A 12158-nucleotide genomic window follows, 5' to 3' on the forward strand; every position below is an offset into this window, starting at 1 on the left:
TGTGCTCACAACTGAGCGTTTTATAGTCTCTCACGAGTCTCTTTATGTTTACGTCCATGTATTCATGTTTATGCCTATACAGATATGCCTATCAATTTAGTCTCCTACCCGATTCTTAGATGCCACAGTGACTTTCTCAAGTATTTGCTTCTCTTTTTTAATCACAAAGATTAAACATTGGGATAGTATCCAGGAAGTGTGGTGCAGACACGGTTGTGAAAAATGAAAGAGCTCAGAATAATGGAACACGTCAGATTGCAACCAGACATTTGTCTCCTGTCCATACAGAACTGCCAGTGAAAATACTGGTAGTAGCCAATATATATTCAAAAGCCAGTTTGGATAGATGAGTGCTGGGAATGGTGGAGGAGTTAAAACGGCAAACAGAACAGTAAGAAAAGCAAAAGCAAAACTGGTGTTGAAAGGTAAAACGCAAGAATCACTTGCCTTTCAGGTATAGGAGTTTCACCATTTGCTGCAGCATAAAGATTTGCTAATAATTTTTCTTCCCAGTGAAGTTCACAAAATTTCTCAGAAACTGCATTACAGAATGTATTGTATTGGAGATCCTTTAAAGTGTAAATATATTTACCTGATTTTAAAAAAAAAGTGAGTTATGTTTTTAAAATATGGTTAGCTTATTAGGGTTTATTCCATCACCCCCACCCCCATTTTTTCCAATGTTGGTTGAAAATAAGAAAGTCATATTCCTAGGAAGACAATACAAGCAAAAGTAAGTCAAACAAAAACTGCAGAGGCCAAGGTTTGTATCCTATATATGCGACTTGCAAACTTTAAAATATATAGCAAAGCTTTTTGAGATATGCACCTGATAACTGCAAAAACAACCTGTCTAAATTACAACAATTTTTATTGAAATGTCTTATTTTGCTTTTTTTTTTTTTTAGTATTTGCAATCTGGTACGAAAACTATTAAAGCCTACCTATAGCCAGGGCTTCAGTAACGTTGTCCTGACATTTATCAAATGCAAACTCTTTCTGGATAAGTCGCACAACGTTCTCCAGGGCAACATTCTGTGTTCCTTTATTCTGCTGAGAAGTTTCTAGGATGAGTGAACCAGGAGGAGTTTGACCCACCGAGGTATCCAGTGCGTGATCTGATAAAACGAACCTCTCGTCTGAATCAGTATTGGATTTCTTACAGGATACAAGGCATGGATTATTTTCACAGAGCTTGGTTTGAGTCTCTTTATTAATCGTCGTTGGCGCTAAAGCACCCATCTTCGCTTTGATGTCCCCCCATTTATTTTGTACGTCACCAAATCGATCCTTAAGCACATTGCTTAGGGATGAATTTGTTTGCAAGGCTCCCTTAGCATCACAGGTCATTGCTGGTTCCGAAAGGAGCAGATGCAAACTCGGACAACAGCTGTAAGTTGCTTTTGAATGAAGGGGTTTGTTGGGGATTTGCTCGGATATAGCTATCTGCACAGGTACAAGAGTCAGAACCCTTGTCTCTGGGTCCTGCTTTAAAAGAAAATTATTTACAAAAGCCATACTAGATGGGACAGTAGAGTCGGGATTAGCCGAGGGAGATGTTTCCAAAATGCATTTCTCTTGAGACACATATAAAGAGTCAGAAAGTGGTAAGTTGGGATCAGAGGAACTAGTACTGCTTGGAGATTGCTCTTCAGAATCCTTCTGTTGTAGTGTTTTCGGTTCTTCTTCATTCTGCCCTGGAGCACCAGGCATCATACAGGTAGTAGACAAATTCGAAATTTCATCTGCCTTATTTTCACTGTCATTACTTGAAGGTGTTGGACTTCTGCTACTCACAAAGGATGCTCTTGTCATAGTTTCACAGGCTACCACGGGAGTTGCAGTGGAATCTCTGAAAAGTAAGAAGATGATTTACATAAGATTTACTTTGCCAAGGTGGCTGCTTTATTCTACAAGGTCCTGGTACAGCTATATTGATGTGACTTATGATTGCTTTTCGCACTGATGACCATTGCAGCATCCTCATGTGATCAAAATTCAGACGCTTGGCAACTGTCTCATATTTATGACGGTTGCAGTGTCCCGGAGTCACGTGATCCCCTTTTGCGACTTCCTGACAAGCAAAGTCAACAAGGGATCCAGATCCATGTAACAACAGTGTCACTAACTTAAATACCTGCAGTGATTCACTTAACAACTGTGGCAAGAATGGTCGCACAATGGAGCAAAACTCACTTTACAAATGTGTCACTTAGCAATAGAAAATTTGCTCTCAATTGTGGTTGTAAGCCAAGGACTACCTGTGTAGGCTCATGGATGGCAGCCAGCCCACATCAGAGCTTCAGGATAGCAGTGTAAAGTTAAAGGAAGGTCTGGAGAGAAAAGAAATACTCAATAATAAAGATTGTGTAAAGCAGGGGACCCCATTCTGTGGGCCACAGCCCACTAACTGTCCATGGCCTATTCGCAACCAGACCACATGAATGGCTGGCTGGTGTACACGTATGTGCACACAGCACGTATGTGTACACATATGTGTATACCACTCACGCAAGCATTGAAGGAACTCATGGCCCCACTCGCATGAGTGTTCTGGGTACTCGTGGCCCCAGTGGCGTGAACATCACAAACACTCAGGGCCCCACTCACATGAGCGTGGCAGACGCTTGCAGCCCCACTTGCATGAGTATCACAGGCACTTGCGGTCCCACTCACACACGTGCCTGCCCCTCTCACAAAACCATTCCCTCTTTCCCCCCTCTCTGGGCCGCCAATCCAGGGAACTCTGGGGAACTCTGGTGTAGAGTTCAGGGCAGGAATGTTCTGTCATTAAGATTAACCAGACTTAATTTTGGCAAATTAAAGACAGCACTGAAAACATCCAAACTTCTCTGTTGAGAAAAAAAACAGGAATAAAGGAACAAATTCAGTGGTGCGGGGAGTTTAAACTTGTTTCTCTCTGCAAAAAATGAGAATATCTTTATGATGTCATTAGCTTCATCCTAGTGAACAGCATGGTATCATAGTATATAATAAATATTAACTTGCCTCCCATTCAATGGAATTAATCATTGCCTGGACAACACACAACCAGACTTACATTTTATGATTTCCATTCTGATGCAGAATAATAGGCTTAAAATGAGTTGCTGAAGAAGTGAAGGCATTTGGTAATGTGATCCTTTCTCTGTTTAAAGGTGACTGGCAAGGAACTGGTCCTTTTACTGCTACCAGTTTGCTTTCATTGCTCATAGGCAAAAATCCTGAAAGTGGGAACACAGTTAACAAGAAAAAGATGCATGCTGCTTAAAGAAAAGTGAACAACAGTCTCTAACATGTTTGGCCACATTACTTAGATTTTTCTTATTAAAAAGGAATCGGTAACAGCAAGATATGTAGAATAAAATACTCACCTAAGTTAGCATTTCCTGAGCAACTTTCATTTTGAAAAGGCCAGTTAACATTAAAAGAACCCTTTCCTCTGAAGTCCTATCAGCAGAATAATGAAGGGTGAGAAAAGAAAAGTCTTAGAAATACTGTTTTCAGCATCCATTCACGCAGTCACAGGCACCCCCCAACACAGAGAGAAATAGAAATGTTTCCTCTTCTCTGCCTAAGGGCCTAAATTCTTTATACTTCCAATTTCAAGGAAGGCAGAAGAATAAAAGATAGAAGGAAGTCTTGGAGCTAAATGCCAGTTCTAAATCTAGGCTATTTAGAATGGTTTTCCTATTGTGAATGATAGTTGAAGCTCCTCTGTACTATTATTTAGATTGTGTATAGACTGCTTTTAACCTCTTTCACCTCAAAAATCCCAATGCGTAAAAAAAATTAAATAAAGAAGTAAGTTTTCCCAAAGCAGAGGGAAAGAAAAATCAGGTTATAGGAGCAAGAAATGTTAGGTTACTGAAATACTTATTTTCTGTTGCTTGAATCAATTGGCAGTCAATGGCCTTTAAAAAAGTCCAAGGTCACCATAAAACTATTGAAGGAAGGAAAGACGGAAAGAATATATATATATATATATAGCTATATATTCATATTCTCTCCTACTCCCATTCTGCTGCCATAGCAACAGCAAAATATGGGGAGGGAGGGTGGGACTAGTTCACCAAGCCCCTCCTCTCACACCACAATCTTGCCATTTTTATGAAGGATGTAATTTTAACAGGAAAGATACAAGCCATTAGAGCAGGCGTTCAACCTTGGCAACTTTAACACTTGTGGATTTCAACTCCCAGAATTCCCCAGCCATCTGGGAAATTTTAGGAGCTGAAATCCACAGGTCTTAAAGTTGTCAAGATTGAACACCCCTGCATTAGAGTCTTTTTCTTAAAGAACAAGATAGAGTGTCACGTGCCTTTCTGATTGTAGTGAATTCTATTCTTTCCCACTGGAGACCCCTGAAGTTATTGAATTCCAAATTTATGTTCTGCTAATGATTAAAATGTTGGCATACTTAAAGTATGGTTCTCAAATTTTCCAACCAATGTCTCTCACAGAGTTTTTGCTGAGGAAATGAAATTAAGGGATACACCTCATATACTGCTTTGGGCTCTCTGAGAAAAGCAAGATTATAAAATGTTTAGAATATATAACCTGCCTCACAAGATACTGTATAAATTTATTCATTCATTGGCCTAGAATAACATAAGAGCAAGAATGATAAAGGAAAGGCTGAATTTATTATGAGCGTGCAAATCAGTCAAGATCTAGTTTGAGATTTGATTTGAACACTCAGTATGATCTGAATGTGCAGTGTGATAATGCACAGTTCAAAAAGTTGAATCAAATCTATCAAAGTTACAGTAGAATAAAATGTATTCATGCACAGAAATCCACTGACTTTTCAAGTCAGTTCAAATATCCAATGGTCAAAACACCTTCAAATCAAATATCTGATCTGAAGCTTTATATAATATTAATATCTGTGCCAAGCAAATATATGAATAAAGAATGAAAAATATAGAATATATAGGTTACACTATTTAATACATGTACATGTGATTTATAATTAAGATGCTTATTATGCTGAACTACATCTCATGCAAAAATAATTATCCCAAATTTCCCACATCCCATGTTTGTTATAACAGTTTAAGTTATGGAAAACTAGAAAATTTTGTGCATTACTTTAAGTTGATTGGGTTGGTTCAAATAAGAATTGGTTTGGGCATTCATATTTTATTTGTCTCATCTTCTTTCGTGTTTCATCTCTATATTCCATCCCCAGAATTGTGACTGTAGACTGTATGGCAGCTGTGATGCTATTTATGGTACTTTATTATACTTACAACATTATATCTGTTGGAGTAATGGTCATTACTGAGCTGTATTCGAAAGTCCAAATAGAGTGTAGGTATTTTAGAACACATAGTTCTATGTGAACACATAGTACATAGTTATAGTATTTGGATTCTGTAATTTGGAATCATTGTTAAGATAGGGTAGTGAAATGTGAATGGTTTCCATAATTATGGTCCATAAGAAGACTTTTTAAAATAAGTCTTGAAAACAGTTGAATTATTCTGTGATTTATTTAAAAAAAAACTTGCCTATGGATTATTAAAACTGTGGTACTGAACTGAAATGAGATTAAAAGAATGTATGGAGCAAAGTTAATTTTAGTCTGAATAGTCTGAACTTTACTGAAATAGAATGTCGACATAAACCCCACCAAAAATATTCATACCTGAAATGCCATTTTTGCTAAAACTTCTAGAATCATCTTGCTGCTGATATTTTGTTCAAGTAGATAACTACGACAAATCTAGAAATATGAAATTTCATGTTGAATTATAGACACCAAGAGCAAGGAGGTGTGTATTAAAAAAAAAACCTAGGCATCTTCAAAATAATTTAAATTTATGGAGAACCTTTATACAATGAAGTCAAAGTTGCTCAAAATTAATATTCCTTCAAAAATCCCACGAAGGTGTGTTGAAAACAGTCATTAGGGCAACCACACAAATTGGATGGATTCAAGCCAATAGAAATTTTTATTTGCTGCTGAGCTGGTTTATGGAAATAAAAACAAAAATTAAATTGCTGTATTTAATTCACCTTAATTGCATCTGCTAGAGAAGGGCGGTCTCCTGGCTTGCTTCTTGCCATATTCAGAAGAAAATGTTTCAGTTTCCCTGGCAACACCAATTTGTGATCAGGTGGAAAATTGCTTCTTGCTGCTCTCCACAAAATTGCAGCCATACAGTAAATACAGGCCTGTGGGAAATGGCACAGTGTAAAGGCAGCTAAGTCACCAAGTTAAGTCTCATTTTATTTTCTCCTTGTTCTTGAATGCACAGGATTGAACATCCAAGTGAACATAAAACTGGGGTGTTTGTTAAAACCATAGCTGTCCAACAGATGAATTACAAGCTTCAGATCAAGTTTCTATGGAGATTCTCAGTCATCCAAGTCATGGCTGTCCCAAGGGTGCTTTTCAAAAGGCAACTGAATGTTTGTTTTTCCTTGAAAATGTTTCGCTTCTCATTCAAGAAGCATGTCAAAACTGAAGACTCTTCTTGGGTGAGAAGCGAAATGTTTTTAAGGAAAAACAAAGTCCAGTTGCCTTTTGAAAAGCACATTTGGGTTCAGATCAAGTAAATAAGTCTATTCTAGAGGTATCTTAGGCTGACACAAGTAAGTGGGCTTTCCTTCATCATTAAACCAAGCCACAGACACCTATTCATTAGTTGATCTCCAGATAAGTCAGCGATTATAATATGGAATAAAGTTGAAAATGTACACTCTTGCTTTTCAGGGCTTGACATTAAGGAAGCTTAGCCTTATCAATACTTGATAAGCTTTCGAATTACCAGAAGAACATATGAATGTTTGATATCCAATGATTGATCCAAAGACATCTGAACAATCCTGTGTATATCAACTCAAAAAATGGGATAAAGATCAAACCATGTAAATGTCAGCCTCACCAAGTAGTCCATGAATCAATTCCACAGGCAAAATAAGACTTTTGTATTGAGGGTGGCTATACAGAATCTTGCAAGTATGATTGTTTTGTACTTCCTCTTTCTTCTTACACACACATGAATTAGGGAGGGTATTTGTCTGACCACATAGCCATTGCTTGTTTGGGATGTAAGCCATGATTTTCTTCTTGTCACTTTGGTAATGGCCCATTTCTGACAAAGTCATAATCTTTATTGTTTACTTTAAGTTAATGTTCCAATTCCTGAGACGCATCTCTACACACTTAGCTCACTCTTAACATCCTTTAAGATGTCTCTCTGTAGCTATATTGTTTAACATTCCCACAGAATTTATGACTGACTTATTAATTTTTTCTCAGCATTAATTTTATTCGATTCATTCCATTCCACTCCTTCACATATCATTACTGGCCTTCTTCATATTCACTTTTCACAGATTTTTAAATCTTAATTATTCCTTGTTTTTGTTAACTATATTATTTGCAACTATATTTTTCTTCTTTATATATGTGAGAGTTGAATGAAAAATAAGACCACCAATCTTATAAGTTACCAGCAAATAGCAAAAGGACATATGTACCAGTGTGCAATTTATCTTCTGTTTTTTATAATTAAGGCCTATAGGCAGAACCTTCACTTTTCAAAAAGGATTACTAAAAAGCAGACAAATTGCAGCATCCTGAAATATAAAGAAACTATGTATAGGTAGTATAAATCTGGATAGAATTTGTCTTGGAGTATAGCCCTTTTTAAAGATGGATCTTCATTAAAATATAATGCAAAGTTCATATATTTTAATACCTTTTCAGTAACAAAACCCTCTTCTGCTGCCTCAGGAGCCAAGTAAAACCTATCCAAAGATTCTAAAGGTAAAACAAAATGCAATAGAAATGTTAATTTTTGCAACCAAATTAAATGAAACTTAAAAAGTGTTAACCACAGCAAGATGTATTTACCTTCATTTCCATATGGAACAAAAGTAATACTTCCATCATGATTGATTACTATAGAATCCAAACATAAATATGCTGGAAAAGAGACAATAACGTTAACAATATTAACAGGGCTTATAATATCACTTGTCATCTATTTTGATTATTTGGTTATAAGACAGAATAATTAAATTACAAAATGTTGAATTCTGACAAAGTACACTGTTACCTGACCATAGGTCCATTAGAAGCTTATGCAGTCACTTAGAGATACAGTGTCCTTGATACATTTTGCTGGCTGTGGGATTCTGGCAGTCCATACACGTCAAAGTTGCTGAGAAACACTGCTCTATTTTAATACCTAAAGGATGTTCTTGTAATCATGAGTTTATGTGGGAGTTAAAGTAAGAAGGTCCAAATCTCTCAGCCTTTGAGGTAAACCTCAGGTGCAGGGAAATTTCACTCTACAAAATTGGCATGTCGGTGCAGCCTTCCATCCTTCCGAGGTGGGTAAAATGAGGACCCAGATTGTTGGGGGCAATATGCCGACTCTGTAAACTGCTTTGAGAGGGCTGTAAAGCACTGTTAAACAGTATATAAGTCTTAAGTGCTATTGCTATTGTAGGACCTTCTGGTTAGATATACTGTAATTTGACTGTGTAATTGCTAGCACCTTGCTCGGATTATCCAAAACCCCAGGGAATTTGAAAATATAATATGATGTCTAAGGCCAGGGGTGTCAAACCTGATTTCACTGAGGACCGCATCAGGGTTGTGTTTGACCTCGGGGGGCTGGGTGGACGTGGCCAGGGTGGGCATGGCCAGCTCATCACTTGTGTCAGGGGCACCTGTGGTAGCCCGAGCACTCTGCCAGAGAAAATGGAGCTCATTTTTGCTGGCAGAGGATTGCAGGAGGCCATCGCAACCAAAAACGGAGCTGAGGAAAGCTCCGTTTTCACTGGCAGAGACACTGGGCCGGTCCTTCGCTGTTTCCAGGGCAGCCTGGTGGGCCAGATCTAAGCACTGTGTGGGCCGATCTGGCCTGCAGGCCTTGAGTTTGACACCCCTGCCTTAGGCAATTGTCAAGCGTATATTAGTTTGGTTTTTAAAAATAAAAACAAACAAGCATAAAGGTAGATTTCTTCAATATGCCAAAGCTGCAAATAAGATCATTGTCTGTGGCAAAGTTTATGAAGTGCTAAACAAGCATTAAGAACATTCATGCAAGCCCAAAATTTTGAAATAAATAGAGAAGGACCTATTAACAATCTGTACTGACAGTGGAAATTTTACCTGCCAGATGAACACACAGATGCTCACCTGAGGTATTATTGCAGAAATAAGCATCTTAAGATATTAAATAGCTAAGTTAAAAACTCTCAAACCATGCCTTTACTTTATAATTCCTTTGTGGTATTTGGTGGCATGGAGACAATGACTTTATAGTGGTAATAAAATAGAAATGTGATGAATTATTAACTATATGTATTCATGTGTCATTACACACAGTTTAAGATTCTTGTTCAAGAATGCCTTAAAGATATATCAATTTACAAAAAGGAAGTGTGAAATATTCAAGCAACTGAGGCTCTTACAAGTTTCCATTACGTAGATGATAAATAATATCTGAGTTAAAGTCAACATTAAAATATAAGAAGTTTATTTTACAATCCATTTTTCTATTGTATGGATCAATGTAGTCCCTTATCCTTTCACAGCCACTACTTTTTATTAGCTGGTTGGCTACGAGGTACAATAGGAAGCCAAAATGCATATCTCTAAAGTATCTATTCACTCCATACCGAGAGCATTGAAAAAAAATGAAGCGTGTTGTAAATATTAAAATAAAAAAATACATTAGTTAAAGAAAAAATAGCAAAAGTCATACCTGGATAATCTGTATATGTCTCCAGAGTGAGCAAACATTCGTGGCATAAAGCCCAGAGTTCATAATCTTTCAAGGGTTTACCATACTGTATTAAGAGATGTTTCAGAAAAACACACTGAAAGCAAAATGTTAAGGACAGCTGTGAAACAAAAAGTGTTTTTGAAGCCATACTCATTACAATGTGTGTTAAATTTAAATTACAATATATGCATGTTAATCTATGAACATAAGTTATTGCATTTATGATATAGGTAATACCTCTTCTCAAAATACTGGGATTTTTCTCACTTTCTCCAAAAATACAAACAGTAATGCCTTAGTGCCTTTGATATAAATATGCAAAAGAATTACTTTTATTTCTTCTTCTAGCACACAGAGAAATAGGTTCCACCCAAATATAATGCAATATTATATAGTTATAAAATTAGAATATGAAACTATACAATTATACAATTGTAAAGCTTCATGTTCTTCTCGAACAAAAAGAAGTAAATAAGGCGATCGAAAATGCAGAGAAAAGTTCTTACAGAGGGTTACTTTTTTCACCTTGACTGATCAGTGAAATAAGAGAGAATCCTATTAAAATCAATAATATTCATCCTGCCTTTATTACTTTTATAAATAACTCAAGGTAGGGAATATACCCTTTACTCCTTCCTCCTCCTCTTTGCATTGCAACACACCCCTTGTGATGTGAGTTGGTTGAGAGAAAGTGATTACACAAACTAATTGCCTTTGAGCCCGCGGTGGGACTAGAACTCACAATATCCCAATTTCTAGCCTGATGCCTTAACCACTAGTTCAAATTGGCTCATGTTAATGATTGAGAGACCATTTGGCTTAGAAATAGTTTTAAAAACGATGGTCAAACCATGCAACAAGCCAACAGAAAAATAAAACTTTTTCTTGGACCACACAGAGATAGTTTTGCTATAAGAACAGCAGCAAGCACAGTGCAAAACAGAAGGACCTTGCAACCAGGAACAACAAATGCCAGGAACAGAAACAATAGTACAAGTAGAAAAAGAAGAAATTACTTGAGTAGGATTGTAGTTGAGTGATATGAGAAGACTGAGACAACTCTTTCCCTAGGGCTCCTGGCTGTGTTCTTTAAATCATAAGTAGCGTTTTCTAAAGTGAGATGGTCTCTTAGCATCCTTGCTTTTTCTGGTTGAGACAGCTAGCCTGAAACCTGGTTAGACAGAGGGAGCCCTCTGTGGTCACCTACCCAGGTCTTGGTGATACACACCAGGAACCTCCTCTTCACCGTTATTAGGCTGTGGAGGAGCATGGTCTTATTACAAACAGGGCTGGGATTCAACAGAATTAACTGGAGTCCAAAGACTCCAGTAATCTAGCATCTTGGGTGGAGGTAGGTGGGAAGGGGTAGAAGAAGGAATTGGAATTTAAAACATCCAGTCTATTTTTGGAAACTTTGGAATTTAAAACATCTATTTTTGGAAAATTCCAGGGACGGAGCACCCACAGCTCCGGGCGGCAAGCTATACCATTCATTGCTCTTACTGTCAGAAAATTTCTCTTTACTTCTAGGTTGGATCTCTCTTTAACAAGCTTACACCCATTACTTGCCCTGCCCTCTGGTTCTTTGGGGAATAAGTCAATCCATCCCTCTCTGTGACAGTCCCTCAAGTACTGGAGAAAATTCTTTCTCTATGATCCTCTCCTGGCCTTCCTGCCTATTGCTGATTTCTCATCTGTCTACCATTTCTTTAGAATGGCGTACAGGAGACTTAATTTACCACCCTGTCCCCAAGGGCTCCTCTCATTAGATGTCTCTCTTTCTCTAAGTCCCTCACTCTTGAGGATGAGGCTGTTCCCAGTTTACCAGTTTTTTTAAAAGCTTATTTCCTTTGCTCCTTGAATAAAAAGGAATCTTCCGAATTTTACAATTCCAATGAGTAGATTTGAATTTTCAAGGCACTCTCTCTATAACTACATCTAAAATTGAAGACACCTGGAACCCAGTCGAAAGTTAGGCTTCATATAGTTGAACAAAGAAGATTAATGATAAAGGAAGGACTTCAAGTGATGTTTAGGCAGGAAAAAAACTCCTGTCTAAAAGTCTGGAATCTCTCTACCAAGACCAAATCAAATGCAGTATTGATCTAGTGCAACTGTTCTGAAGTTTTATTATGTATGCCCTGCCACCTCATCATCAAAAGTGTTGAAGACCATTTGATAAGCCAAGGCTTAGACGCTCGTGGACCTCATGCTATATGTCTTCCTTCTAGCTGTCAAAAGACTCCCCCATCAATTAATTAGAATATTTTAAAAATTAAAGTGGACAGCCTCTGAGAAGACTTGTAACATCTTGTCAGATTTGGCGAATTTTTTAAAGTTTTGGCTTTTTTAAATAAAGATGTTTTTTCCTAGCATCTGCACTGGGGACTACCTACCGTGCCC

The 12158-nt window shown here is 37.4% G+C and overlaps 1 protein-coding gene across 1 annotated transcript in view; it reads right to left on the bottom strand.

Moving 5' to 3' along the window:
• Nucleotides 1-12158, bottom strand: part of KNDC1 (kinase non-catalytic C-lobe domain containing 1) — a 79293-nt gene that overhangs the window by 30443 nt on the left and 36692 nt on the right. The window contains exons 7-15 of the mRNA XM_087932075.1: nt 9735-9849; nt 7871-7942; nt 7716-7777; nt 6025-6183; nt 5654-5731; nt 3375-3450; nt 3062-3224; nt 945-1852; nt 448-592 (exon numbers count right to left, since the gene is read on the bottom strand). Coding sequence (XP_087788201.1) covers nt 448-592; nt 945-1852; nt 3062-3224; nt 3375-3450; nt 5654-5731; nt 6025-6183; nt 7716-7777; nt 7871-7942; nt 9735-9849 — 1778 coding nt within the window. The remainder of the gene's footprint in view (nt 1-447; nt 593-944; nt 1853-3061; nt 3225-3374; nt 3451-5653; nt 5732-6024; nt 6184-7715; nt 7778-7870; nt 7943-9734; nt 9850-12158) is intronic.

Source organism: Pseudonaja textilis, chromosome 4 (genome assembly GCF_049901715.1).
Source record: "Pseudonaja textilis isolate UNSWEBS1 chromosome 4, rPseTex1.2, whole genome shotgun sequence".
NCBI classification, from domain to species: domain Eukaryota; kingdom Metazoa; phylum Chordata; class Lepidosauria; order Squamata; family Elapidae; genus Pseudonaja; species Pseudonaja textilis.